At 39.7% G+C, this 27,323-nt stretch overlaps 1 protein-coding gene and 1 non-coding gene across 2 annotated transcripts in view; one reads left to right on the top strand and one right to left on the bottom strand.

Annotated features, from left to right (window-relative positions):
- The window catches only part of DNAH8 (dynein axonemal heavy chain 8), a 319,171-nt gene that overhangs the window by 102,870 nt on the left and 188,978 nt on the right, over positions 1–27,323 (top strand). The window contains exons 26-31 of the mRNA XM_053603542.1: positions 9,131–9,206; positions 10,137–10,326; positions 18,206–18,402; positions 18,796–18,922; positions 21,857–22,092; positions 24,344–24,448. Of these exons, the coding sequence (XP_053459517.1) occupies positions 9,131–9,206; positions 10,137–10,326; positions 18,206–18,402; positions 18,796–18,922; positions 21,857–22,092; positions 24,344–24,448 (931 nt within the window). The remainder of the gene's footprint in view (positions 1–9,130; positions 9,207–10,136; positions 10,327–18,205; positions 18,403–18,795; positions 18,923–21,856; positions 22,093–24,343; positions 24,449–27,323) is intronic.
- On the bottom strand, positions 27,229–27,287 carry LOC128595138 (U7 small nuclear RNA). The gene has a single exon (XR_008382806.1). It is a non-coding gene; the product is annotated as a U7 small nuclear RNA (small nuclear RNA).

Below are 27,323 nucleotides of genomic sequence, written 5' to 3'. Positions count from 1 at the left end.
AAGTTTCTTGTAATATTCATTAAGGATTTTTTGAATTTCTGAGGAATCTGTTGTTATTTTGTCTTTGTCGTTTCTGATTGATGAGATTAGAGATTTTACTCTTTTTTTCCTGGTTAGGTTGGCCAAATGTTTATCTATTTTATTGACCTTTTCAAAAAACCAACTTTTAGATTTATTGATCTGTTGTATAATTCTTTTGTTTTCAATTTCATTTAATTCTGCTCTAATTTTGGTTATTTCTATTCTTCTACTGGGTTTGGGATTGGAATGTTCTTCCTTTTCCAGTTGCTTGAGATGTCCCATTAAGTTGTTAACTTCCTCTCTTTCCGTTCTCTTGAGGAAGGCTTGCAGTGCTATAAATTTCCCTCTTAGGACTGCCTTTGTGGTATCCCAGAGGTTCTGATAATTCGTGTCTTCATTGTTGTTTTGTTCCAAAAATTTGGCAATTTCCTTCTTGATCTCATCTCTGACCCAGCTATCATTCAGCATAAAGTTATTTAACTTCCATGTTTTTGTATGAGTATGTAGATTCCTGTTGTTACTGAGTTCAACTTTTGTTCCATGGTGGTCCGAGAGGATGCAAGGAATACTTTCTATTCCTTTACATTTACTGAGGTTAGACTTGTGACCTAAGATGTGATTGATTTTGGAGTATGTTCTGTGGGCTGATGAGACGTATGTGTACTCAGTTTTGTTGGGATGAAATGTTCTGTAGATGTCTGCTAAATCCAAATGTTGAATGGTTAGGTTTAAATCTAAAATTTCTTTGCTCAGCTTCTTATTGGAGGATCTATCCAACACTGCCAAAGGAGTGTTGAAATCTCCGATCATTATGGAGCTGGAGGAAATCAAGTTGCTCATGTCTGTTAGAGTTTCTCTTATAAATTGAGGCGCATTCTGGTTGGGTGCATAAATATTCATAATTGAAATCTCATCATATTGAGTATAACCCTTAACAAATATGAAGCGACCATTCTTATCCTTCTTTACTTTTGTTGGTTTAAAGCCTATTGTATCTGCAAATAGAATTGCGACACCTGCTTTTTTCTGGCTACCATTTGCCTGAAATATGGATGACCATCCTTTCACCCTGAGTCTATATTTATCTTTTAAGGTAAGATGTGACTCTTGTATGCAGCAAATATCTGGCCTAAGTTTTTGTATCTAGTCAGCTAACCTGTGCCTCTTAGAGGACAGTTTGAGCTGTTCACATTAATGGAGAATACTGGTTAGTCTGGTAAAATTTGGGGTATCGAGTTTTTCGAAAGTCCAGTGGACCCTTTTAATCCTTTCACCACTGTGGAAGTTGAAGTTTGATCAAAAGTTTCTGAGTGAGTTTATTTTTATGGTAGAGGATTGGGCTGGTCATTATGGAGGATAGGTCTGAGAATATCCTGAAGAGCTGGTTTGGTTATGGCAAATTTCTTCAACATATGAATGTCATTAAAATATTTAATTTCTTCATCATAAATGAAAGTCAGTTTTCTTGATACAGAATCTGGGGTTGAAAGTTATTTTGTTTTAGGAGATTTAAAGTCGATGACCATCCTCTTCTGGCTTGAAAAGTTTCAGCAGGAAGATCTGCAGTCATTCTAATATTCTTCCCTTTGTAGGTAATGAATTTCTTACGTCTGGCTGCCTTCAGAATTTTCTCTTTCATATTAACACTAGTGAAGTTAATTATGATATGCCTGGGGGATGTCTTATTTGGATTGAGTCGTGCTGGGGTTCTGAAACTGTCTGCTATCTGAATTTCAGAATCTCTTGGCATGTCTGTAAAATTCTCTTTCATAATTTTACGTAGAAGGGCCTCTGTGCCTTGCGAGGCCACTTCATCATCTTCAGGGATTCCAATGAGGCAGATATTAGCCTTCTTCAAATTATCCCAGAGCTCTCTGAGAGAATGATCTGTTTTTGGTCTCCATTTCTCTTCCTCTTTGAGAGTTTGGGAGCGTTCAAAAGCTTTGTCTCCAATCTCAGAAATTCTTTCTTCTGCTTGCTCCACTCTGTTACTGAGGGATTCTACTATATTTTTCAGATCTTTGGGGGCTGCAAATTCTTGCTTCAGTGCATCAAAATCTTTGGTAGTTTTTACTACAAAGCCATAGTGCTCAAGACAGCATGATACTGGCACAAAAACAGAGACATAGACACTTGGAATCGAATTGAAAACCAAGAAATGAAACTAACATTTTACAACCACCTAATCTTTGATAAACCAAACAAGAACATACCTTGGGGGAAAGACTCCCTATTCAATAAATGGTGTTGGGAGAACTGGATGTCTACATGTAAAAGACTGAAACTGGACCCATACCTTTCCACACTCACAAAAATTGATTCAAGATGGATAAAGGACTTAAATTTAAGGCATGAAAACAATAAAAATCCTCCAAGAAAGCATAGGAAAAACACTGGAAGACATTGGCCTGGGGAAAGACTTCATGAAGAAGACTGCCATGGCAATTGCAACAACAACAAAAATAAACAAATGGGACTTCATTAAACTGAAAAGCTTCTGTACAGCTAAGGAGACAATAACCAAAGCAAAGAGACAACCTACACAATGGGAAAGGATATTTGCATATTTTCAATCAGACAAAAGCTTGATTACTAGGATCTATAGAGAACTCAAATTAATCCACATGAAAAAAGCCAACAATCCCATATATCAATGGGCAAGAGACATGAATAGAACTTTCTCTAAAGATGACAGAGGAATGGCTAATAAACACATGAAAAAATGTTTATCATCTCTATATATTAGAGAAATGCAAATCAAAACAACCCTGAGATATCATCTAACCCCAGTGAGAATGGCCCACATCACAAAATCTCAAAACTGCAGATGCTGGCATGGATGTGGAGAGAAGGGAACACTTTTACACTGCTGGTGGGACTGCAAACTAGTACAACCTTTCTGGAAGGAAGTATGGAGAAACCTCAAAGCACTCAAGCTAGACCTCCCATTTGATCCTGCAATCCCATTACTGGGCATCTACCCAGAAGGAAAGAAATCCTTTTATCATAAGGACACTTGTACTAGACTGTTTATTGCAGCTCAATTTACAATCGCCAAAATGTGGAAACAGCCTAAATGCCCACCAACCCAGGAATGGATTAACAAGCTGTGGTATATGTATACCATGGAATACTATTCAGCCATTAAAAAAAATGGAGACTTTACATCCTTCGTATTAACCTGGATGGACGTGGAAGACATTATTCTTAGTAAAGCATCACAAGAATGGAGAAGCGTGAATCCTATGTACTCAATTTTGATATGAGGACAATTAATGACAATTATGGTTATGGGGGGGGAACAGAAAGAGGGAAGGAGGGGGTTGGGTGGGGCCTTGGTGTGTGTCACACTTTATGGGGGCAAGACATGATTGCAAGAGGGACTTTACCTAACAATTGCAATCAGTGTAACCTGGCTTATTGTACCCTCAATGAATCCCCAACAATAAAAAAAAAAAAAAAAAAGAATGAAGGGAAAAAAAAAATCTTTGGTGGTTTTGTCTTTAAATTTATTAAATTCTTGAGACAACTTTTGAATTTCTCCTCGAATTTCTAATTTTGACTTTTGAATTGCTCTTCTAATTTCTATTTCCAAATTTTCCTCCGTTCTATTAATCTTGTTTCTAATCCAAATTCTGAATTTGATTTCTGACATCTTGGCCAGCTGTTTATGAATGGGATCTTCAGTTACATCTGTCATATCTTTCCTTGGGGGGGTTGATCTATTCTGGTTATTCATGTTACCAGAGTTTTTCTGCTGATTCCACCCCATAATTTTTTACACCATGTGACTTTTCCCCTGGAGCTTTGTTGAGGACCTGTATAGTGCTACGGCCTGAGAAACTGAGGAACTTTTTGGTGTGGTGGGGCTAAGTGGTTCTGTTTTGTTTTCAGCTGGTCTCTGTTCGACCCTAGTGAAATAGTTACTCTGGGTTGAAGTCTCAGCTGTGGAGAAATACCAGCAATTAAGTCACCCCGCCCCCCACAGGCAACAATTGGAAAAGGAAAATCAAACCTTTCTACAACCACACACCCAGGGCACCACTTGAATAGTCCTCAGGCGGTTGGCTCAGTTCAAAAGGTCCAAATCAATTGTCTCAGTCAGCACCTGTCTCAGGTGTGAGAGTTTCAAAGGTCTCTGGGAACTGGATTGCAGTGGTCTGGTGACAACTCAAACATGACTTGCTCCGGTGCTCTGTGAAGTCAGGAGGACCCACCCAGCAAATATAGTAGTCTGGGAAGGTTGATGCCTCCTCCCCCACCTTGCACCTCTGTCACACCCAGTCACTGATAGCCCCGCAGGGCTGTGACTCATTTGCCTCTCGTGAGCAGATACTCTAGGGGTTTGCACCTCCCTGAATCACAAGGAAATCTGTATCCGCTCAGCCTGGCCACTGCTCTCTGCCTCTATCCAGCAGGGGGTGGTGAGGCCTGACAACCTCTGGCACTTGATGGAGGCTGGGGGGTGTTCACTCTGTTCCAGCCCCACCCCTGATTGATGTTACTGACAGAACAGAACAACTTTGTGGGAATTTGTTTCTGCCCCTGCTAAGTTCCTCTGCAGAAGCAAAGCTGTTTTGAGTTCCCAGAACCTGTACCTAAGGCCCTGTCTTTACTCCTGCACGTTTGTATTCGTAGCACGGTCAGCTCTAGCCTCCTGCCTTCCTTTGTCTATAGGCTGATGATCCCCTGAGGGCTGGGTGCATCTTAGGCTCAGTAAAGCGGTCCTCTGGGTCAGCCCCACCTTGGGAATTTCCCGGCTCTATGCGTGCATTTTCTAGTCCCCATGCTCCACCCAGGCCGGTACCGCAACAGGCAAACCCTTTACTCACGAGGCCTGTGTTTCAGTCCCAGATCTGTTCCGCGGTGGTTGCCATCTGAGAGGATGCCCGGCCTCCTCTGGTTGCCCAGGGGGATAGGGGTTGTGGCTTCAGAATATCCCGGGGTGGGCCATATTGTTGCCAAAAACGGCTGCTGCTCTGCCCTTCAGGGCGCTGCCGCTCTGGTGTGGTTCCCTCAGCTGACTGTCGTCTTCTCACTCCCATGCCGCAGAATCAGCATTGACCAGTGCAGTGCAGGCCCTTTCCACAACCCTCGAGAAATCACCCAAGAATCTAGATTCCTGGGGGACAGGCCTCCAGACCTCAGAGTGAGCATGAAGGGGAGTGCTAGGAGCTCAGAATTGCAGGTCGAAACACCAAACTCGTTGAGACCAAATGAACAAATAAACAGGTAAAAAGGCTTAAGCTGACAACAGCTGAAACAGAGAAGCGATCCCAAGGAAGCAGGCCCATGCTGTCCTCATGAAGCTCACCCTGCTCTCTGCGCCAAAATGTTGTGTGAAAGTTGCATGGTGTGGTGCCGCAGAGATTAAGACCTTTTAAAATTTCCAAAGTGAATCCTTAACCTGAAGAACTTCTGATAAGGTGTCTGTGCCATTTCTTTTCTCACAAGGTGTCCCAGGATCCTCCCCACCAAACTCCCAGTGCCTGCAGGATCACAGGATAAAAGAGGCAGTGCCAGTCATCTGGGCCCCCAAGAGCGGAAGAGAAAGAGGAGTCCTTTATTGTCTTTTCTGTACTTTAATTCAAGTGATTACTCTTAAATTTAGAATGCATATATTTTGTCCCATTTTTTAGAAAAGTATTGTCTATAGTTTTGCAGTTTTTAGTCTTATTTCTGCCTCCAAGGGCCTTGGTAGACTTTACTCAATGAACCTATCTTATTGCTGTTTGATGTTTTAGTTTTACCTTTTCTTAACACTTAAAAATTTATAAAAACAAATTTCCTGCCACATTTAATTAAAATCTCCAGGTTCACTTGTATTTTTTGTATCCCACTCATTCCTTAATGAAGATTTGTGTGTGTGGGGGGGTAAATGCTCTTGTATGTATTTTTCTTTGTATGTCTGAAAATGTTTTGCCCTTACACGTTGATGAGAGTTTGGCTGGATCTAAAATTTTAGTGTCTCTCAGCACTTTGAAAGTATTTTCTTCATACTTTTCTGACTTATCCTGCTGCAGAAGAGAAGTCTGTAGCGACCTAACTGAAGATTCTTTTTTATGCTTAATGTTTCTGTAGTTTTCTTACCTTGTACCTGTGTGTCTTTATTTAATCCTGCACTTTCTGTTTGAGGACTGATAGCTTCCTTTAATTCTGAAAAAAATTTCAGCAATTTCCTCTGTAGTTATCACTTCTTGGACATTCCTTCATTGTCTGCTTCTGGAACTCCTATTGAAAGTTGGATAGAGTGGTTGTGTAATTTACTGTTCCGACTAGGACGTCTTTGTGCATGAAGGGATGCTATCCAGATAAGGTGCCGGGACAGAACTAATCAGGAAGTGTCCTGGCACACTGGATGTGTGTGGTCATCTCATGTGTTGGGGCCTCCCAGGGTAGACTTCCTGTGTCCTAACTACGTTGTCATATATTTTATTTCATATTTTTACCTTTCTGAACTACCTTAAAGCCAAGGATCTCTATCTATTTTAAAGATTATGTCATGTATTGTATCTTAAATATTTTAATACTTTTTCCTCTCCTCCAGATATTGTATTATTTCTGCCTTTTTAGTTTAGCAATTTCTTTATTGTTTGGAAAATATAGCCATCACATATCTCTTTGAACATTCTTAATATACTTATTTTAGAGCTTGTCAGACTTTTATACATTAACTTTTATCTGAAGTGAGTTCCTATTTCAATTGTTTATTTCTTTAGCACTCTTTCTTACCCTTAGACTTATTCATGTGTATGGAGAATTTAATGTGTAGGCTCCAACTTGTGTATGTGTGTGTGTTTCTTTCTCCTTCTTTCCTTCCCTATCTAGGAATTTCACTTTTGCCTTGAGTGCAGAACCAGATCTTATTTATTCATATTACGCCACCCTGGAGAGATCCTTGGAAGGAGGCAGGCTCAGCTGGACTTAGTTACTTATCAGGGACGCTGTGGATTTGCATCTTTTTACCCTCGGTCCACATCTTCTGGAAAAGCTGCAGCCATGGGCAGTAGATTGACAGCTTGTCTGGCTGTTTCACCTCTGCGCAAGTGGGGGTGTGTCCTCTTAGTTTTTGGCTTCCACTAGTGAGCCTAGCTGAGACCTCATTCAGCATGGGGTCTTGTCAGTCCTGTGTCGCACAAGAGCCAACCACCCCACAGTCATGGTCTCTTTCTGGACCATAACCCTGGCCAGGCTGTTCTTGTGTTGCTGGTCCATTTCTAATTCTTGGTGAGCGTTTCACATCCTTTATGTCCTATTCACAATTGTGATGTGTTGGAAAGAAGTGTTTTTGAAGCAGAACTCACTGTGCCACACTGATTTACCCGTTCTGCGGTACTCACGTAATTTTTGAAGAGGCACATGTGAGGATAGTACTCCATACCCTCACTGTCCTCCCACTCAGACACTGGTTTGGTCTTCTCAGATCGTAATTCCTTATTGTTTGTCTTTTTGCAGCTTTTGGCCGGGGCTGGGTTTGAACCCGTCACCTCTGGCATATGGGGCTGGCACCCTACTCCTTTGAGCCACAGGCGCCGCCCCATAATCCCTTTCTTTCATACTCTACAAATGCTTTTCCCTTGGCTAATTTTGTTTCAATTTTTAGATGAGAGTTCTGCTGCTAATTCTTTCTAAGTAACAGCTTGTTTTGATGCTTACAGAATTTCTCCTTTATTCTTAAAACTCATAAATTACATGTTTAGATGTAGGTCTTTTTTCCCCATTAATCTTGTCAGGCACACAGCAAATCTTTTCAAGATGAGAAAAACAATTCCATTCTTAATCTTAAAGGAATGCTATGCTTTAATTTACCATATCTATGTAGGATTCACATGCTGGATCTATTTTATGTAGTAAAATATAGCTGAGTTGAATGACCCTCTGGAAGTTACTTAACCTCTCCCTACCTTTCCTTACCTACAATATGGAAATACTAATCACAGGATCTGCCTCACAGAGTTAATGTGAGGATGAATTGTGGTATTTCATGGAGAGGGCTTGGAAAGTACGTGGCATACATTAAGCATTCCATAAATGTTACGTATTTTACTTTTTCCTTCAGTAATTTCTATCCCTTTGTAATTTGCATCTGAAATTTTAGAGAATGCCTGCTTAACTGGTCCTCTAGTTTGCTGAATAAGTGAATAAGGTACTTCATGCTCCAGTGTGCTGGGCACTGCCTCTGTGAACTTAGTTTTTTTATACTTTATGAAATTCTTTTTGTTCTCAAACTGTTCCTTTTGTAAAACAGTCTATTCTTACTTCATTATTGCATCAGGAGTCACACAGGAAGAGTATGAATTATAGGGTTTTGCTTGCTTGCTTGCTTTTAGTTCAAAGAGCTCCTTGCAATAATGTCTTTATCTGGGAACCACTGGCCCTGAATACTAAAAGCCGCATCTCTGCTTTTGACCTGTGATGTCTTCCTGTCTCCTGTGATCCTCCCCGCCACCCCATCTGCTTGTACTTTTACTTTCTTCCTTTTACTTACTACGTTTGTTGTATGTACTTGTAAAAGGCAGTGTCGATTTTCAGCAATGATAGCATTTCTTGCATTCCCAGAGAAAAAAGAGAATGAGAAGTTTACAGTTATTATAATGTTGTCTGGGGTAGGGACGGAGGTCGACGCAGACTGAGCTGTCCAGACTGCTGTGCAGCTCTGCACTTGTCCTTCTGGACTCACGTGTCTGCGCTCTGTGCTTCTGTCTGTGCCTGAGTGACATTATTTTAAAAAGCAGGCTTTGACTAGAAACTTGTTTAATCTTATGAAAAGCAAATACAGGAATGTATATGAAGGTATGTGCTTTTCGTTGGTGATCTCATCCTGCAGCTGTTAAGGGCAGGAAACAGAATGCTGTTAGGAAACATTGTTAAATAGTTACTACAGAGAGAGCGGCATTAAAATACTAGAGCTATATAGGAGACTCTTACTTCTAAGAATTGTATCATTGGTTTTCTTAGTTCTCTGCCTTTATGGTTCTATTTTAGGCAATACTCTGTGTAATTTGGCATTTAAAAATGGTCTTTATTTTTGGGAATGAAACTTGTAGCATAATAAACTATTTATGAAGTTTTAGGTGAAGGTTCCTCAGGTAATTCCATCTTATTACAGCACTTATGGACGAAAGCGGTCGGAAGATGTTATATCCTTTATAAAAACTGAAGTACATCTCGCAATTCCCAATGTGGTAAGTACTGTTGAATGCAATGACATTTTGGTAATGTTTTCAAGTATGGTAATAGAACTGAACTTTCATTCACAGGGGTGTCTTGGTCCTATGTATTCTTTCACTTCCCCTCACCTTTTGATTTTTGGTTTAACACAAATCAAAATATTGTCATTTATATCTGTTCTTAAAAAGAGACTTCTGCGTAGCTCATGGTGTATTGAAGGGCTGGTGTAGAAGTTGAGTTAAGCATTTGTTCTGCCATCAGTTAGCAAGTATCCTACAAGTTTCCTTGCTTTTTCTAACTTCAGACATTAGATCATCTAAAAGTAAAATCATCATAGATGCCCAAATGCCTGCCCTAAACACACAACTGTGAAGCGGCCTAGTAAGGATGGCAAGACATAAAGACAGGAGGAACCTGTGTCCCAAGCATCAGGAAGCCCCACGTCTTCCCATGGCTCTTATCTCTGCGACTACCCCAGCTGCTCATTAGCATCTGGGACTCTGTGCCACACAGGCTGGCTGAGGTGCCTTCTGTCCTGGACCAAAGGAATGAGGCCAGACAGGAACAGCCTGTGACTCAGCCCAACACCACCTTTCCATGGCCTCACCTCCTGGAGGATAGCTTCTTTGCTTTTGGGGCACATTTAAAGAATTGAGGTCAAAAGCTTGCTGGTACAGCCTCTTCGGTTGCTTTACTCTGTGGATCCCTAACATGCATGGGAAAGGATGACAGGCACCTAGTTTGACTTTTTGCTCTCAGGAATCGATAGAATGGGAAAACCTCAGAGTAGAGAAAGTTTGTCCTCGGTCCTCCTCTGATTTCCTTCATAAAGCAGCGTCCCCCTGGGCTGGCTGAGGCTTTCCCCGCAGGGGGGCAAGGGGGCGAGAATTGGAGGGGTAGGCTGTATGTGCTGGCAGTATCACCCTGGTTTCTTCTTCCCACAGGTGATGGTTCCCAGTCTGGATGATATTCAACAAGCCATTAACCGTATGATCCAGTTAACCCTGGAGGTCAGCAGAGGGGTTGCCCACTGGGGGCAACAGCAGATCCGTCGCATCAAGTCTGCCGTTGCCAGTCCCACCGTGACCGACGGGACCCACACAAGCACAGGAAAACTACTAAAGAAAGAAGAAAGTAAGATCGTTAAACCTCAGAGGGGTGGAGTCTTAGAGTCATGACAATTAAGAAATGGTCTTTCTGTGTCTTCCTGGGTTTGACAGCATATTGGTTTTTGAGTTATAAGTTATTTTTATATGTTGGACACATTTTTGCACTAGTAAAACTGATTTTCTCCATCTTTCCTCTTAAATGTGATATGCAGACATTTCTTTCTAGTTTTTGGCATGGGTGAAAAGGATTTTTATCACAGTTCTAGTATCATAATCTGAAAAGTTACATAATTAAAATAAGCTAGCACTAATTTTACTTTCAGCATTATATTCAGTTGAATAAACTTAGTTTGGTAGAAAATGATGCATAGAAGGTCTGAGTCATATGTTCCTTTTATATAAAGTCTACATTAATTAGTCCCTTAAGTAGTTATTAAGACGTAATATGATAGTGACTCACAACTTCATGGCAGTTTTGGGCACTTCCTTGTATAGAAAGCCAAACCGTTTTCTTCCAAAACTATATTGCCTCCACTGCATATTGGGAAAATGTGAAAACAGATACCATGTAAGTACGTGACCACGTGACCCCGGCCCCCGTGCCACCTTTCTACGCTGCACTAATGTTGCTAGGTCTAATGGGGTGTTTCCCACAGCCAGCTAAGGAGGAAGGATGAAAAATCCCAGGCCTGGTCTATATGACTTGGCTTGATATGTGGGCATCAGCTGAAACTGGACTAATAGTGCACTACAGCCCACTCAGGAGTGGCCTTAAAGGACAGTGCAGGAGGATCCTCCTCCCCAGTGGGCAGAGCCTGAAGTAGAATATCCTTTGTAAGGAAGGAGAAGTGGCTGAAGCAGAGGTGTACATGGACTCAGTGATGAATGGCTGGACTGGTTGTTCAGGACCTAGAAGGGGCAATTTGGAAAATCAGAGGCAAGGAGGTCTGGGGAAAAGCATGTGGATGGATCACTATATAGTGTTTATATAAAATACCTGGCAGGATAACTATTGATCATAATCCTGAAAGGCATAGTCCAAACACTGTGATTTCAAGTTTTGAAATTCCCCAAAGACCCAAGTCCCGAAGGTATAATTCTGGAAAAACTAATGAAGAGTTTTGGAAAGATACTTACATTTTTAAAAGGGGATTTGACTATTAGGATTATAGATGTCAGGGATGGCATGCTTTCCAGATTTAGACTTTTGGGATTATGGCAGTAGGGATTGTGCCTTCTGGGATCATTATCCAAATCCAGTCCCATCTTTTCTTCAGTGAAGTGAAGTAGTTTTTTCAGTCACAAACATAATGAGAGTTGGGAATGAATCCAGATAAGAGGATTAGAATCCAGTTTTCTTAACTTTTGGTCCAATGTTTGTCATTACTTTTTTTTCTGTCCCTGGTTCATTCCATGTGTCTTTTTATTGCTATAGCAGGCTGAATGTGAAACTAAAAACCACTAGGGGCAAGAACCTTTAGATTTATCAACAGCTCAGCAAGAAGAAGTCTATTCTCTGCCGAATTATCAACCAAGTATGATCGTGTAATAAAGCAGTTTGAAACATGCAATGTCTTTAAAATTTACCCTCAATGCACCATTTTCCATAGTTATTGAAGGTTGTATTCTTCCAAAATGAGAAAGTAAAGCTAGGAAAAAAGAAAAAAAAAAAAAAAAGGAGGATGTGGAAACAGGAATAAAACACAGCAGAGGAAAAAGGAATTCCCAGGTGAATGATGAAGGGTGATCACACAATGACAATTGTGTTCTAAGCATAGAGAGCAACTCGTGTGATATAAGAAAATACAGATTAGCCCATTGTCCTGGCTGTATTCTCCCTGCACCTTCATTACTTGGCTTAGAAACACAGCCCTGCTCAATGTCCCCCCATGTGATGAGACCTATTTTCCTAGGACTCACCACGTGAGGCTTCCTTGCAGAGGGCTTTTGTAAACATGTAGGAGAACTGAAGCCAGACTACATCCAGAGACTGTTCAATTTCTTTTCTTGTAGGAGCCCTCTTCTAAGAGAGTTAGTGTTCTTTCCTTCACAGCTAGATTTGTGCTTGCTTCCCAGTTTTAAAAAAATTAAACAATATATTGTTTAGAAATAAGCACCTTGGTTTATCTTCAAAGAAAATTCAGGATAAATGGTTACCTCTGGGAGTAAGGGAGGTGAATGGGATTGATGATGGGCCCAGAGAGGACTAATGCATTGACAGCTTTCTGTTCTTAACTTGGAAGGCGAGTACAATGGGATCCATTTTTCTTCTTCTTTAACATATGTTTTATATATTTCTTATTCTTTTTGAACAATGTGTTTTATTCATGCTTCTGTAAGTATGATATATTTCCTGCACTCATACACATACCTCTGTACATCCTCTTAGCCAACTAGGAATATGAAGAATGTTCTGATAATGGTATTAGTGGAAAAAAAAATATTCCATTCTCAATAAAATGAAGAATAAAGAAGGGAGGTTTCTATCATCACTTTTATTTGATATTTTACTGGCTATCCCCTTTGTAAAAAAATGAGAATAAGATTAGAGAGGAAGAATAAGATTGTCCTTGTTTGGCTTGGCACCCGTAACTCAGTGGGTAGGGTGCTAGCCACATATACCGAGGCTGGCGGGTTTGAAACCGGCCCGGGCCAGCTAAACAACAATGACAGGCATTGTGGCAGGTGCCTGTAGTCCCAGCTACTTGGGAGGCAGAGGCAAGAGAATTGTGTAAGCCCAAGAGTTAGAGGTTGCTGTGAGCTAAGACTCCATGGCACTCTACCTAGGGCGACACAGTGAGACTCTGTCTTTAAAAAAAAAAAAGAAAAGATTGTCATTGTTTAAAGATCATACGTAGAAAATCTAAGAAATCTAGACACAACTTTTATGAGTAATAAGTTCAGTAACGTTTGTGTATAAAAGATCAACATACAGAATAAAAGAGTATTTCTACAAACACTAGTAGTTCAATTAGATGTAACATTACAAGAAGATAGATTTTTCACTAGTTGCAAAACCATAGGTACTTAAAAAATAGGTGTAAAAACTTATTTGCACAGCAGTTTTGGAGAAAATGATTGTTACTGAATGACATAATGGAAGACAGCAATCATAAGTGATGAAGAAGTCAACTCTTTGATTAATCTGCAAATTCAGTATAATCCCAGATAAATCGTAACAGAATTATTTTCTGTTATTTGTCGGCTTGTTTTGCATATTTGTTTGTAAAATTATACGAAATTCTATACCAGTATAATATGGCTGCAGCTAACAATAATATATAATTTTATTTTATTTTATTTTTAATAATATATAATTTTAAATAGCTAGAAGGAGGATATTAAACAAAGAAATGACAAAAATGTGATAATGATGGATATACTAATTACCCCTGAACATTACACATTATATGTATCAAAATATCAATACCTACCCCACAGATATGTATAATTATTATGTGTCTATAAAAATTATATGGAAAGACAAAGAGCCCAAAAATAGCCAAGAAAAATTGGTGAAGAAAAGCAAGGCAGGGACCCTGTTCTTCCACGTAGCAAGGTATGTTACAAAGCCAGCCTAATGAACACAATCTTTTAATGGTCTAAAAATAGATAACATATCAATGGAATGGGACAAAGGATGCATAAACATTCATATATATGAAAATTAGATACATGATATGGGTGGAATTGCAAATCACTTGGGAAAATGTACTATGTAATAAATGGTACTATGAAATTTTATCCATATTGAAAAAACATAAATCTTATTTAAGGCACATTTACAACTTAAATTTAGCCACAACTACTATTCTATATTCTTTAACACTGTTCTATCTATTGTATAACACTTTTGGGACAAAACACAGCAGAAAATGTTTATGTCGTCAAGGTAGGGAAGTATTCTCGAGACATACAAACCTCAAACCATAGAAGAAAATATATTTAATTTTGACTTATTTATACAGGGTGTCCATAAAGTTTGTGTGCAATTTAAATAGGTACCTATTTATGGCCACCCTGTGTTTAAAAACATATTTAAAGGACCATTAAATTTAAACAACTATGCTGGTATCCTTAACTAAATGTTAGCAAACTATATCCAGCAATATATAAGAAAGAATATATATAGTACTCAAACGGGGTTTATCCCAGAAAGGCAAGGTTGATTTAGCCTAAAATACACCAATATTAAATTCAAGATCATTAGGCGGCACCTGTAGCTCAGTGGGTAGGGCACCAGCCCCATATACCAAGGATGGCGGTTTCAAACCCAGCCCCGGCCAAACTGCAACAACAACAAAAGTAGCCAGGTGTTGTGGCAGGTGCCGGTAGTCCCAGCTATCCGGGAGACTGAGGCCTAAGCCCAGGAGTTGGAGGTTGCTGTGAGCTGTGTGATGCTATGGCACTCTACCGGGGGTGATAAAGTAAGACTCTATCTCTACCAGTAAATAAATAAATAAATAAATAATTCATGATTATCTTAATAGACACAGAAAAAGCATTAGGCAACATCCAACACCCTTTCATGATAAACATGCTGAGCAATCTACAGTAAAATTGAACTACTTCAATCTGATAAAAAGCATCTAAGAAAGGGCGGTGCCTGTGGCTCAAAGGGGTAGGGTGCTGACCCCATATGCCGGAGGTAGCCGGTTCAAACCCAGCCCTGGCCAAAAAACTGCAAAAAAAAAAAAAAAAAGCATCCAAGAAAAACCTGAAACTGATATCATACTTAATGGTGAAAGACTGAATTATTTTCCCCTAAGATCAACAAGTCAAGAATTAGAATGCCAGCTCTCACTGCATCTACTCAACATTACACTAGAGGTTTTATAAAGTGGATCAAAATAAGTAAAAAATATCAAAGATATGTAGATTGGAAAGAAGTAAAACTGTCTTTATTAGAAGATGACATGATTTTGTATATAAAAACAACTTAAGGAATCCAATCCCACAAAGAAACTCTTAGGACTAATAAATGAATTCAGCGAGACTTCAGGATACAAAAGTATGCAAAAGTCAGTAATATTTCTAAATTTTAGCAGTGAACAATGTGAAAGTGAAATTAAGAAAACAGTTTTATTCTCCACAGTATCAAAAAGAATAAAGCAAATTTAATGGAAGTGCAAGACCTGTGCACTGGGAACTAAAAAGCACTGCTGAAGGGTACATCATGTTCGTGGACTGGAAAATCCAATATTGATAAGTTGGCAATTCTCCCCCAAATTAATCCATAGATTTAATGCAATTCCTATCAAAATTCCAGAAGGCTTTTTTGCAAACATTAAGCTGATTCTAAAATTTAAATAGGGAATGGGGAATTCAAAAAGACCTAGAATAGCCAAAAAATTTTGAAAAAGAACAAAGCTAGAGATTATACTTATACTGTTTGGTTACAAAATGTACTATATACCTACAAGTTATTAAAATAGTGTGGTATGAGCCTAAGGACAAACAGATTAATAGGTTAGAATAGAAAATTCATAAATTTACTCTTAAATTTCTAGTCAGTTGACTCTCTGCAAAGATAACAGGTCAATTCAACAGGGGAACGGTCTTTTTAACAAATAATGCTGGAGCAATTAGACATAGGAGGTCTGACAATTAAGTTTGCAAACTTGTCACCATGCAGTTATGTTGGCAGCACTGTAGAAACAACTCAGTAGGGTTTCTAACCTTGGCATATCAGTGTCTGACAGCTGTGGTCATGTTGATGTGTGGTGGTGTCTTGCTGGGTGACACTCATTGTTTTGGGTATTTTTGTGTGCCATTAGGAGAATGTTGGAGCTTGAATCAGAACAACAGACACTAAATTTCTTGTTAAACTTGGCAAGAGTGAAAGTGAGATTAGCGATACATTAGTCCAAGTTTATGGGGGTAATGCCATGAAGAAAATGGCAGCGTACAAATGGATTAAACATTTTTCTGAGGGGAGAGAAAGAGTCATTGATGAAGAGAGGCCGGTGCAGCCAGTAACAAGCAGAACTGACAAAAGAATTGCAAAATTTTTTTGAATTATGTGTCAAAATTGTTGTCTGGCTGCGAGAAGCATAGCAGACAAGTAAACATTGATAAGAAGCAGGAAAATCTTGACTGAAAATCTTGGCATGAGAAAGGTGTGTGCAAAAAAAGTTCCTGAAGCAGTGATGAACAAAAGCAAAAGAGAATGAAAGCTTGGCAAGACCCTTTGGGGAGGTAAGATGATGATTGGGCTGTGTTATCACTGCATGTGCCAATACGACTCTGGAACATAATGTCACTGTGCACAATGGAAGTCAGCCAGTTCTTCATAACCAAAAAAGTTCCATGAGCCCAAATCAAAAACAGTCAAATGGTGTTGTTAACATTTTTGCTATGAGAGAGATTATTCATTATGAATATTTGTGCCAACTGGATAAACAGTTAACCAAGTTGACTATTTGGAACTGCTGAAAAGACTGCATGAGAAAGATGAAAATGACCTGAACTTTTCACCAAAAACTCATGGCTCTTGCATCATGACAAGGCACCAGCTCACACGGCACTGTCTGTGAGGGAGTTTTAACCATAAACAAATAACTGAATTAGAGCACCCTCCCTACTCACCTTATCTGGCCTCCGGTGACTTTTTTTTTTATTCAAGGATAAAGGAAGTATTGGAAGGACAACACTTTGGTAGCATTCCAGGACATCAAGGGTACTATGATAGCTCTGATGGCCATTTCAGAAAAAGAGTTGCAAAATTGCTTTTCAGGGTGGACTAGACTCTGGCCTTGGTGCATAACTCTCCAAGGGGAGTACTTCAAAGGTGTAGTGATATTCAGCAATGAGGTATGTAGCACTTTTTCTAGGACAAGTTCTTGCACTTAATTGTCAGACCTCCTATAGGATGGACTGCTTCTCAACAGTAAAAAGGATTGAACTACAAGTCATGCAATAACACTTATTAGTAAATTAATTAATTGAAGCTTATGTTTTGTATTTTCTTTTGCTTTAATTTTTATTAAATATAAGGCAAAAGAGCAAGTGATTGGCCTGGGTTCAGAGGGGATCATGATATATTCAACAGATGCCAGTCAGCTTCAGCAAACTGTTGCCATGTAGTAACACATAGGCTCCATCCCCTAAGATGATACCATTTTAGAAGATAGACTGGACATCTGGAATTTCGTGTGAAATATGAAATGTTAATGTTAACACCATGTTAAAAAAATAATGTGTTGATTTTTAATGTTAAAACTATGTTAAAAAAAATAAAGCGTTGTGTGGGCCAAACAAGAGTGTCTGTATGGTCCCTGCTTGATGGAGAATGTTTGAGAATTTTCAATCAAGGCGATGACATACGTGATCAGACTTGCGTTTTGTCACGAGGTGTTTGTAGTAGTGGTAACAGTTACTGCATGATCTTGGTATACCATGTGCTGAGCTGGAAATGATCACAGGTGGTCTCATTTAACCCTCACGTGAATCATTCATGAAGGTTAAATTACTGCTCTAAGTCATTTGGGTAATAAATGTGGTGTCTCTCCTTTAACCATTATGCTGATCCAGAGGGTAGAAATTTCACCTCTTTTAACTTTTTCTTAAAGGACTTTTAAAAATTGTGTGGGTTTTAATCAGTTGTCTTTCAGTTCATCTCTCTGAGTAATACAGTTATTCTACATTAGAAAAATCTAGACCTCAAAATATAACACAATGGTTTAAAAAGAATAAGTGAATTAGCAAGAAAATAAGTCTAATTACTCATAATTACTCATAAAGTAATTAAGATTACTTGGAGAGAGAATCTCTTAAAACAATTATAGATATAAAAATAGGTAATATTGAAGTTGAACATAGAATCGCTTCTCGGCCTTCTGGCTAAGATCAAGTGTAAAGTTGAATATAGACATTATTTAAAGCGTAAAATCATCTGTTTTCAGAATCTTTTGAAGAAGTTATTCCTGCGAGGAAGCTGAAGAATTTCTACCCCGGCGTAGCGGAGCACAAGGATATTTCCAAGCTGGTCCTCCTCCTTTCTTCCTCTGTGAATTCTTTAAGGAAGGCGGCGCATGAGGCCCTGCAGGACTTCCAGAAGTATAAGACTCTCTGGACAGAGGACCGAGACGTGAAAGTGAAGGTGTATTTCCTCTAGCCCCCGATGCATTCTAGCTGGTGTGCTTCGCACAGGGATGGTGGATAGAAACGAGGCTCACACAGATTTTGTTTAATTCCCTCAAACAGTTTATACTGTCCAGAGGCCATGTATTCGAGGGTGTGTGACACACATGTAGACCCAGCTGTACTTTTGGTTAGAGTTCTGCACAGCCGTTCCCAGCAGACGGTGAAATCCCCTCTCACAGCCTCCTCTCAGAGCTGCCAGGGCATCTTGTTGTTTGTCCAGCTGCTGGCCCCATAGCACATGCGAGTGCAGAAATATACAAGCAAATGTACTTTTCCAACTTAACTATTACGAGTATAATATTTATACTGTTAAAAATTAAAGGAAATATTAACTATCCCCTTACTATAGGAATTTTTGGCTAACAATCCCTCTCTGACGGAAATCAGATCAGAAATTCTACGCTATGCTACTTTTGAACAGGAGATTGACGAGTTGAAACCTATTATTATTGTAGGAGCACTTGAATTACATACAGGTATTTAAAAATTTTGCATTATGTAAAATATCTCTATTTTCATATGAAATGTTACTTTATTTAGTAAGCAGTTATTCACCTACCTTGGTATAATATTCTACATGTTAAATAGTTCTGGGCTACCAATATTCTTCACACACACACTACACAGGCTAATTCCTCAAATGGCAGTCAAATACTAAAACTACAGGTGAAGTTCTCTTTTAAGTCTGTGTGAGGAGGGGACTGTGTGCGTGAGATTGGAGTCAGTTTGTTGAGAACTTGATCCATATGGGACTAGAGTATCAAAGGCGGATGAGACAGCAGGAAAGACTGACCTGACGTCATTGCTTACCACAATAAGGGAGAGCTGTGCTGGTCAGGCACAGTGTTCTGGCAAGGCAGACTGCTGGTCCTACACAGGGTGTCTGGGAAGCGTGCGGTTCTAGGACTGTGGATGTAAATAGGTTGACACCATCTGTAGAAGGATGTTTACTCAGGAGAGACGGCTGGTGATTGACACTTAGGGGCAGTTTTTTGGCCTGTGTCCCTCCTGATGGGCTGACATTTGTAGGAAAGGGGCTGATACCAATTGGCCTGCAAAAGTATGAGAACTGAGGTGAGCTGGTCTATGGTTTGGGTTTAAAACTGGTTGTGGCGGTTGTTACCAGGGTTACAGAACAATCAGTCTTGTCCTAAGTTTGTGGGAAGATTTTATTCTCAGACAATATTTGAATGACCTATTTTATAGGAATTATCTACCTTAATTAGATTTTCAGATCTATTCTCAAGGAGTTAATGTAACTGTGCCTCTCAAATTTGACCACTTGACTTCTTTAACCTCCATTCTTCTGGCAGTGATAATGGCAGTATCTACTTCATATGAGACACTTAGCATAGAACCCAGCAAATAGTTGATGTTCAATACATATTAAATCCTCTTGCTGTTATATAACTATCAAGAGAGGATTTAGTTCAAGGCCAGAAGTTCAAGTCCAGCCTGGGCAACATAGAGACAACCCCTATCTCTAAAAAAAAAAAAAAGAAAATTTAGCTGGGTACAGTGGCGTATCAGTAGTCCTAGCTTTTGGAAGGAGCATTACTGGAGCCCAGGAGTTTGAGGCTGTAATAAGCTATGATTGTGCCATTGTGCTCCAGCCTGAGTGACAAGAGTGAGGGAAAAAATAAAAGGAAGTATTCAGTGAGGTGAAGAATCACAAGTACTTGAATTTGGAGATTTCCTCTGAAGTACCTCCTATTCTTTCTTAAATAGTTACAGTATCTTGTGTAAAGTGTTAGAAACAGTACTCTATTACTTAAAAAAATTGTCTTCTCATAATAGCACTATGATCTTTTCTTTGTTTCTTTTTTTTTTTTTAGACAGAGTCTCACTTTGTCGCCCTTGGTAGAGTGCTGTGGCATCATAGCTCACAGCAACCTCCAACTCTTGGGCTTAAGCAATTCTCTTGCCTCAGCCTCCTAAGCAGCTGGGACTACAGGCGCCCGCCACAATGCCTGGCTATTTTTTGTTGCAGTTGCCACTGCTGTTTTAGCTGGTTGGGGCCAGGTTCAAACTTGCCACCCTTGGTATAGAGGGCATACGCTTTACCCACTGAGCCACAGGCGCTGCCCAGCACTATGATCTTTAATACAAGAAGCAACTATAAGCTGGGCATGGTGGTGTGCACCCGTAGTCCCAGCAACTAGGGGGCTGAGGGGGCGGATCTATTGAGCCCAGGATTTTGAGACTGTAGTGTGCTATGATTGATTGCACTTGGGAATAGCCACTGAACTCCGGCCTGGATGGCACAGTGAGACTCTGTCTCTAAAAGAGAAAAAAGCAACTGTAGCTTAGTGTTGTGGTAGGCCAGGTCAGGGGTGCTTGTTTCTGGAGAGAGAAAATTAATGAATCGAATAGGTAGTGATAATTATGAAGATGGCCGAATCTCTGAGGCCTGGAAAGGAGAAAACAGGCCCAGTAGAGGACCTCATGAGATATGATCTCATAGTGTCAATCAACCAGCTGGCTGCATGGTTCTTTTTGGGCCAAACTTTTTCCTTGCCGCACAGGCCTCTCAGTTTAACTCTGAAAGGAGAGAGGGGAGCAATCATGTTTCAAGCTTGGCAGGGCTGGGAAGTGTAGGGGTCTTGAGAGGAAAAGAGAGGAATGGGTAAGAATTGATAAAGTTTAGTTGTTTACTGTTGAGATGTTTTATTTTCAAGAAACAGAAAGTCATTTAAGCTGTGTTAAGAGAAAGAAAGTATACTCCAGGATCTAAGATGCCATTGGGCCTGCAGAATGAATCAGAACCAGTGATGGTATGGGAAGCAGAGGATGTCCTTTCTCTCTGCGTCTCATTTCTTTCTCCCCTCTGTGCATGACTTTTTCTGCTTCCCAGACCCCATGGCTCTCCTTCATATCTCATTCCAGACTCTTGGTCCAGGTAGGTTGGGTTGATGTGGAACACTTGCCTAGGCCCAGGGGATAGGGTCAGGTTATGCAAGTGCTCTAACTATGTGGATGAGGTAGCCGCCAGAATAACAAGACAGCTAGAGTGATGGTTTGACAGAGAAAATAATAGATTTTCTACCATGTGGGGTTCCACAGAGGAAAATGGGGGAATGAATGGGGGCTGCTAAGGGGATGGCCAAAAACAGAGCGAAGTTCGTACAGAACAGCGTTAGAACTAATTTCAGTAAAATTCTCCTGACTGCCCTTCTCATGCACAGTTCCACGGGGATATCAACTCCCCGGGCATGGGAAGGAAGTCTTCAAAACCTAGTAACCCTTCAGCACATGGAATCAGGCTAACCACATTTCAAATGCTCAGCAGCCACATGTGGTCACTGACTGTCCAGGTGAGAGTACAGTTACAGATGTTCAGATCACACATCAAGAGAATGGTTTAAAAATGCCACTTGTGTTCTATTTTCATCTTTTCTTGTCTTCATTAGGGCCAATGAAATTGGCCTTATCAATTGAGGCTAAGGCGTGGAAGATGTTACTCTGTCGATATTTGAATGAAGAATATAAAAAGAAAATGTCAGACATGATTGCATTTATTAATGAATACTTGAAAAAGTTGTCTAGACCCATTCGTGATTTAGATGATGTCAGATTTGCGATGGAAGCCTTGTCATGTATCCGTGATAATGAAATCCAGATGGATATGACTTTGGGACCAATTGAAGTAAGAAATCATTGCATTTTTCTTCCTTGAAACGCTTTGTTTTTGGGATGTGGTGGTAAACCAAGACACACTATAAAGTAATTCTTTAACATATTCCTTCATCTGTTAAATCGCATAATCTGCCTGTTTCTCCTTTCTTTTTTTTTTATTATTAAATCATAGCTGTGTACATAAATACAATCATGGGGCACCATACACTGGTTTTATAGACCGTTTGACACATTTTCATCACACTGGTTAATATAGCCTTTCTGGCATTTTCTTAGTTATTGTGTTAAGACATTTATATTCTACGTTTACTAAGTTTCACATGTACCCTTGTAAGATGCACCGCAGGTGTAATCCCACCAATCACCCTCCCTCCCTCCCCCATATTTTTAGGTTATAACTGGATTATAGCTTTCATATGAAAGCCATAAATTAGTTTCATAGTAGGGCTGAGTACATTGGATACTTTTTCTTCCATTCCTGAGATACTTTACTAAGAAGAATATGTTCCAGCTCCATCCATGTAGACATGAAAGAGGTAAAGTCTTCATCTTTCTTTAAGGCTGCATAATATTCCATGGTGTACATATGCCACAATTTATTAATCCATTCGTGGATTGATGGGCACTGTTTCTCCTTTCTGATGTTGATGTCTTTGAGGGGGATTTTGACCATTATTAACAGTGAATAGTATACAAAAGAATATCAATATAGTGATAATGCTGTACTGGCTAGAAAGTGTTCAGTTTTTGATATTGGCACCAACATTTTATGGAAAGGATGGGTTGCATTCTCTCTATATGTCCTGACATATAGGCAAGTTCTCTAAATATCTTTGGCTTGCCTTAGACCAGTGGTGGTATGGTGGGAACAGTCCACCAGGCTTAATAATAAACTGTTGGAACTTGTATCAATAAAAGATGTTTTTAGGAAGTTATCACAAACTCAATGTTTTAGAAGAACACAAATTTATTATAGTTCCAGAGATCAGAAGTCCAAAAGTGGGTCTCGTGGGCTTGAATTGAGATGAGCTGTTTCTTCTGGGGCTGGCTTTGGAGCAGAATACATTCCTTGTCTTTCCCGGCTTCTAAGGGCTGCCCACCTTCCTTGCTCACGGCTCCTCCCGCAGTAGCATCGTTCCTACCTCTGTTCCTGTTGTCGTATGAGCCTTTGTGATTGTAGTGCGTACACCTGGTTAATCTATGGACCTTTCCCCATCACAAGCTTCTTAACTTAATTACATCTGCAAAATCCCTTTGCGGTGTGTGGCAATATAGTCACAGGTTTTGGGGATCAGGACATGACAGCCTTGGGGAGTCCATTCTTTTGTCTATTACACGTATTTTATGATTAATATTATTTAGAATGTGTGGCTCATAATGACAATAAAAATAAGATTTGTAATTAGTTTGATTACAGTTTGTTCTGTATAGATAATATCGTCCCTTATTGCCTGCAGTACCTGCAGAGTTGGTACCTCCACTGCTGCCTCTTGGTACCCAATGCTCACGACTTTTTTATGTTTTCTGGGACCCATTTACAGTTTACACTCCTTGGTAGCAAATGGACTTCACACTTTTACTGTTTTTTTTTTTAATCTTAGTATATTAGGAGTGGACACTGATCACTCATTCCTCAAGACTTAATAAATTGACATTTATTTTTCTGACTGCAGGAGCTTAATTCTTCTGTATACAATTATTTGGTGAAGCCAATTGCTCGTCCATCCCTTGGATCATTCAAGTTTCTCTTCTTTCTTCTTTTTTTTTTTTTTGGCCGGTGCTGGGTTTGAACCCGCCACCTCTGGCCTGTGGGACCGGCGCCCTACTCCTTGAGCCACAGGCGCCGCCCTTCTTCTTTTTTTTTTAAGTATCTCCCACATCATCATTTTATTCCATTCCTTGTATAACCAAACCCTATTTTAATAAAGTATGAGAAATTATCTGACATGGTGCTGACAGAAGAGAGAGAAAATGATCCCAGAGACATTTTCTAGTGTTGTGTCTCTCAATGTCATCTGCCAACATCCCCATCAGAATCGCCTGTGTGCTTATTAAGTGCAGATGTAGGAGCCCATGATCTTGAGGCATTCTCTGGTGGTGAGGGAGAATCTAAAGGTGCTTTTCATACACACTTAATTTTGGAAGCCACTCTTCTGGTATGTTGTCTTCCCCTAAGACGTAGGAACATTTCTAGAAGGCATCTAAATTGTTGGCAATTGCTTCCCCTTGTGATATTTCTGAACTTTGCCTCCACTCTGCAGGAAGCCTATGCTATTTTAAATAGATTTGAAGTTGAAGTAACCAAAGAAGAATCAGAAGCAGTCGATACCTTGAGATATTCTTTCAACAAATTGCAGAGTAAAGCTGTAAGTACAGATTTAAGTATTTTATCTTTTATTAAGTCACTATCTCCAGAAAAAAATGTGTTTGTACTTTTTGAATGCTGACCGTATAGTCATGCACATTACACATAAGGGCATTGTCTTATACGTTTATAATACCGTGTTTTTACTGTATCTTTTTGTTTAGACATTAGATTCCCAAATACTTACCACTGTGTTACAATTGACTGTAGTATTCAGTGCAATAACATGCTGTACATGTTTGTAGCCTAGGAGTTGTAATATCTAGTCCGAAGTGCGCAGAAAGCTATATCGTCTAGGTTGGTGTAAGTACACTCTGATGCCTGCACAACAATGAAATCATACAATGAGGCATTTCTCAAAGTCTCCCCGTTGTTAAGCAATGCATGACTGTATACTATTTTAACAGTTTTATTGAGATATAACACACATAAAATTTAACATTTTAAAGTATACAGTTCAGTGATTTTTAGTATGTTCACAGAGTTGCATAACCACCATCGTTATTTAATTTTAGAACATTTTCCTTAACCCCCATGGAAATCCTGTACCCGTTACCAGTCACTCCCCATTCTACCTCTCAGCACTGGAAACACTAATCTACTTTCTGTCTCTGTGGATTTTTCTTTTGGGACATTTCATGTAGATGTAATCATACAGCATGTGGCCTTTTATAACTGACCTTGCATGAGGTTTGACAATTACATTCATGAACTCCTCTTAGAAAAATTGCTTTGAAGGGTGGACTAGGTGCTGGTGTCCGTGCATAGCTTGTGAAGGGGAGTACGTTAAGGTGACTGTGGTGATACTGAGCACTGAGGTATGTAGCACGTTTTCAAGGACGAGTTTGCTAACTTAAATGTCAGAACTTTGTATACCACATTATGTTTATTCATTTATTTATCAGGGGACACTTGGGGTTGCTTCTGTCCTTTGGCTATTATGAATAATGCTGCTCTGAATGTGGGTATACAAATATTTCTTTGTAACGTGCTTTTAATTCTTTTAGATATATACTCAGAAATGGAATTGCTGTATCATATATTAATTCTAAGTAATCTTGCTTTTAATTTTTAACTTTTTAGAGATAGGTTCTCACTCTCTTGTCCAGGCTGGAGTGCAGTAGCTTACTGCAACCTCAAACTCCTTTGTTCAAGTGATTCTCCTGCCTCATCCACCCCAGTAGCTAGGACTATAGGCAGGGGCCAGTATGCCAGCTAAGTGTTTTTTTTTTGTTTGTTTGTTTTTTTGAGACAGAGTCTCATTATGTCGCCCTCGGTAGGGTGCTGTGGCGTCACAGTTCAGAGCAACCTCAAACTCTTGGGCTTAAGCGATTCTCTTGCCTTGGCTTCCCAAGCAGCTGGGACTACAGGTGTCTGCCCCAATGCCTGGCTATTTTTTGTTACAATTGTCATTGTTGTTTAGCTGGCCAGTGCTGGGTTCGAACCTGTGAGCCTGTGGGTGGCGCTGCAACCACTGTGCTACAGGTGCTGAGCCAAGCCCAGCTAAGTGTTTTTAAAAAGTTTTTGTAGATATGAAAGTCTCACTATATTACCCAGGCTGGTCTTAAGCTCCTGGTCTCAAGTGAACCTCCCGTCTTGGGCTGCTAAAGTCCTGGGATTATAGGTGTGAGCCACCACACCTCACCCTATTTTTTAACTTTTTGGAGAACTGCCATACTGTTTTCCATAGTAGCTACACCATTGTATATTGCCTCTACAGTGCATAAGTTTTTCAGTTTCTTCACATTTTTGCCAAAACTTGTTATTTTCTGTTTAATTGACGGTAGCTATCCTAATGGGTGAGGTGGTATCTTGTGGTTTTGATTTACATTTTTCCAGTGATTAGTACTATTGGGCATTTATTTTTTTTAAAAGTTGTATAAAACATTTAATTTATTGGTCTTTTTGGGGAATTAGATGCATCACCACTGTATTACAACAGAGCCATTAATCTTGTAGCTTCATCAACATTAACTGGTTCGCTTTTATGACGCCGCTGAGGAATCAATTCTTTCTGCACAGGTTTAAGAGAAAGGCCTTTTGAGAAGTGTGCAAGTTCCTTTTGTATGTTTACAAAAGCTTTATTCACTCTGTTAATGTTTTCATCATTCATAATATTTATCTTCTTAAGGTTAGTGGTAACTGGTTTTGTTTTGTTTTTAGCCTTAAAGTTTTTTTTGGCTGGCTATATGAAATACATTCCTTGACCATTGTCAGACGTTTGATCTCCACGTGCAACTTCCTAGAGTCCCGGTGATCTGGGCATTTTATTTTTTATATGCTGGTTGGCTACTTGTATATCTTCTCTGGAGAGAAATTCAAGTCCTTTGCCCATTTTTAAATCAGGGTGTTTTTGTCTTTTTGTTGTTGAGTTGTAGGAGTTCTTTGTATGGTCTGGGGATTAACCCTTTATCAGATATATGACTTGCGGATATTTTCTCCCGTTCTGTAGGTTTCTTGTTTACTCTGTTGATTGTGTCCTTGTAATGCTTTATCTTTTTTTTTTTAGAGACAGTATCTCACTTTGTCATCCTGGGTAGAGTGCTGTGGCGTCACAGCTCACAGCAACCTCCAGCTCTTGGGCTTTGGTGATTCTCTTGCCTCAGCCTCCCGAGTAGCTGAGGCGCCTGCCACAATGCCTGGCTATTTTTTTGTTGCAGTTTGGTCGAGGCTGGGTTTGAACCCACCACCCTCGGTATATGGCGCCGGTGCCCTACTCACTGAGCCACAGGCGCCGCCCCTTATAATGCTTTCAATTAAATTAATCAATTAATTAATTAATAATTTTTGAGGAAGACCAGAAAGCATACTAGACAAATTGTAAAAGAGCTGTAAAACTTGCTTTTCATTTCCCTAAGGCTGCTACTGTTGCCCCT

Source organism: Nycticebus coucang, chromosome 9 (assembly GCF_027406575.1).
Source record: "Nycticebus coucang isolate mNycCou1 chromosome 9, mNycCou1.pri, whole genome shotgun sequence".
In the NCBI taxonomy this organism is placed as follows: Eukaryota; Metazoa; Chordata; class Mammalia; order Primates; family Lorisidae; genus Nycticebus; species Nycticebus coucang.
Note: the sequence above shows the minus strand (reverse complement) of the source record. Positions and strands in the feature narration are given on the sequence as shown.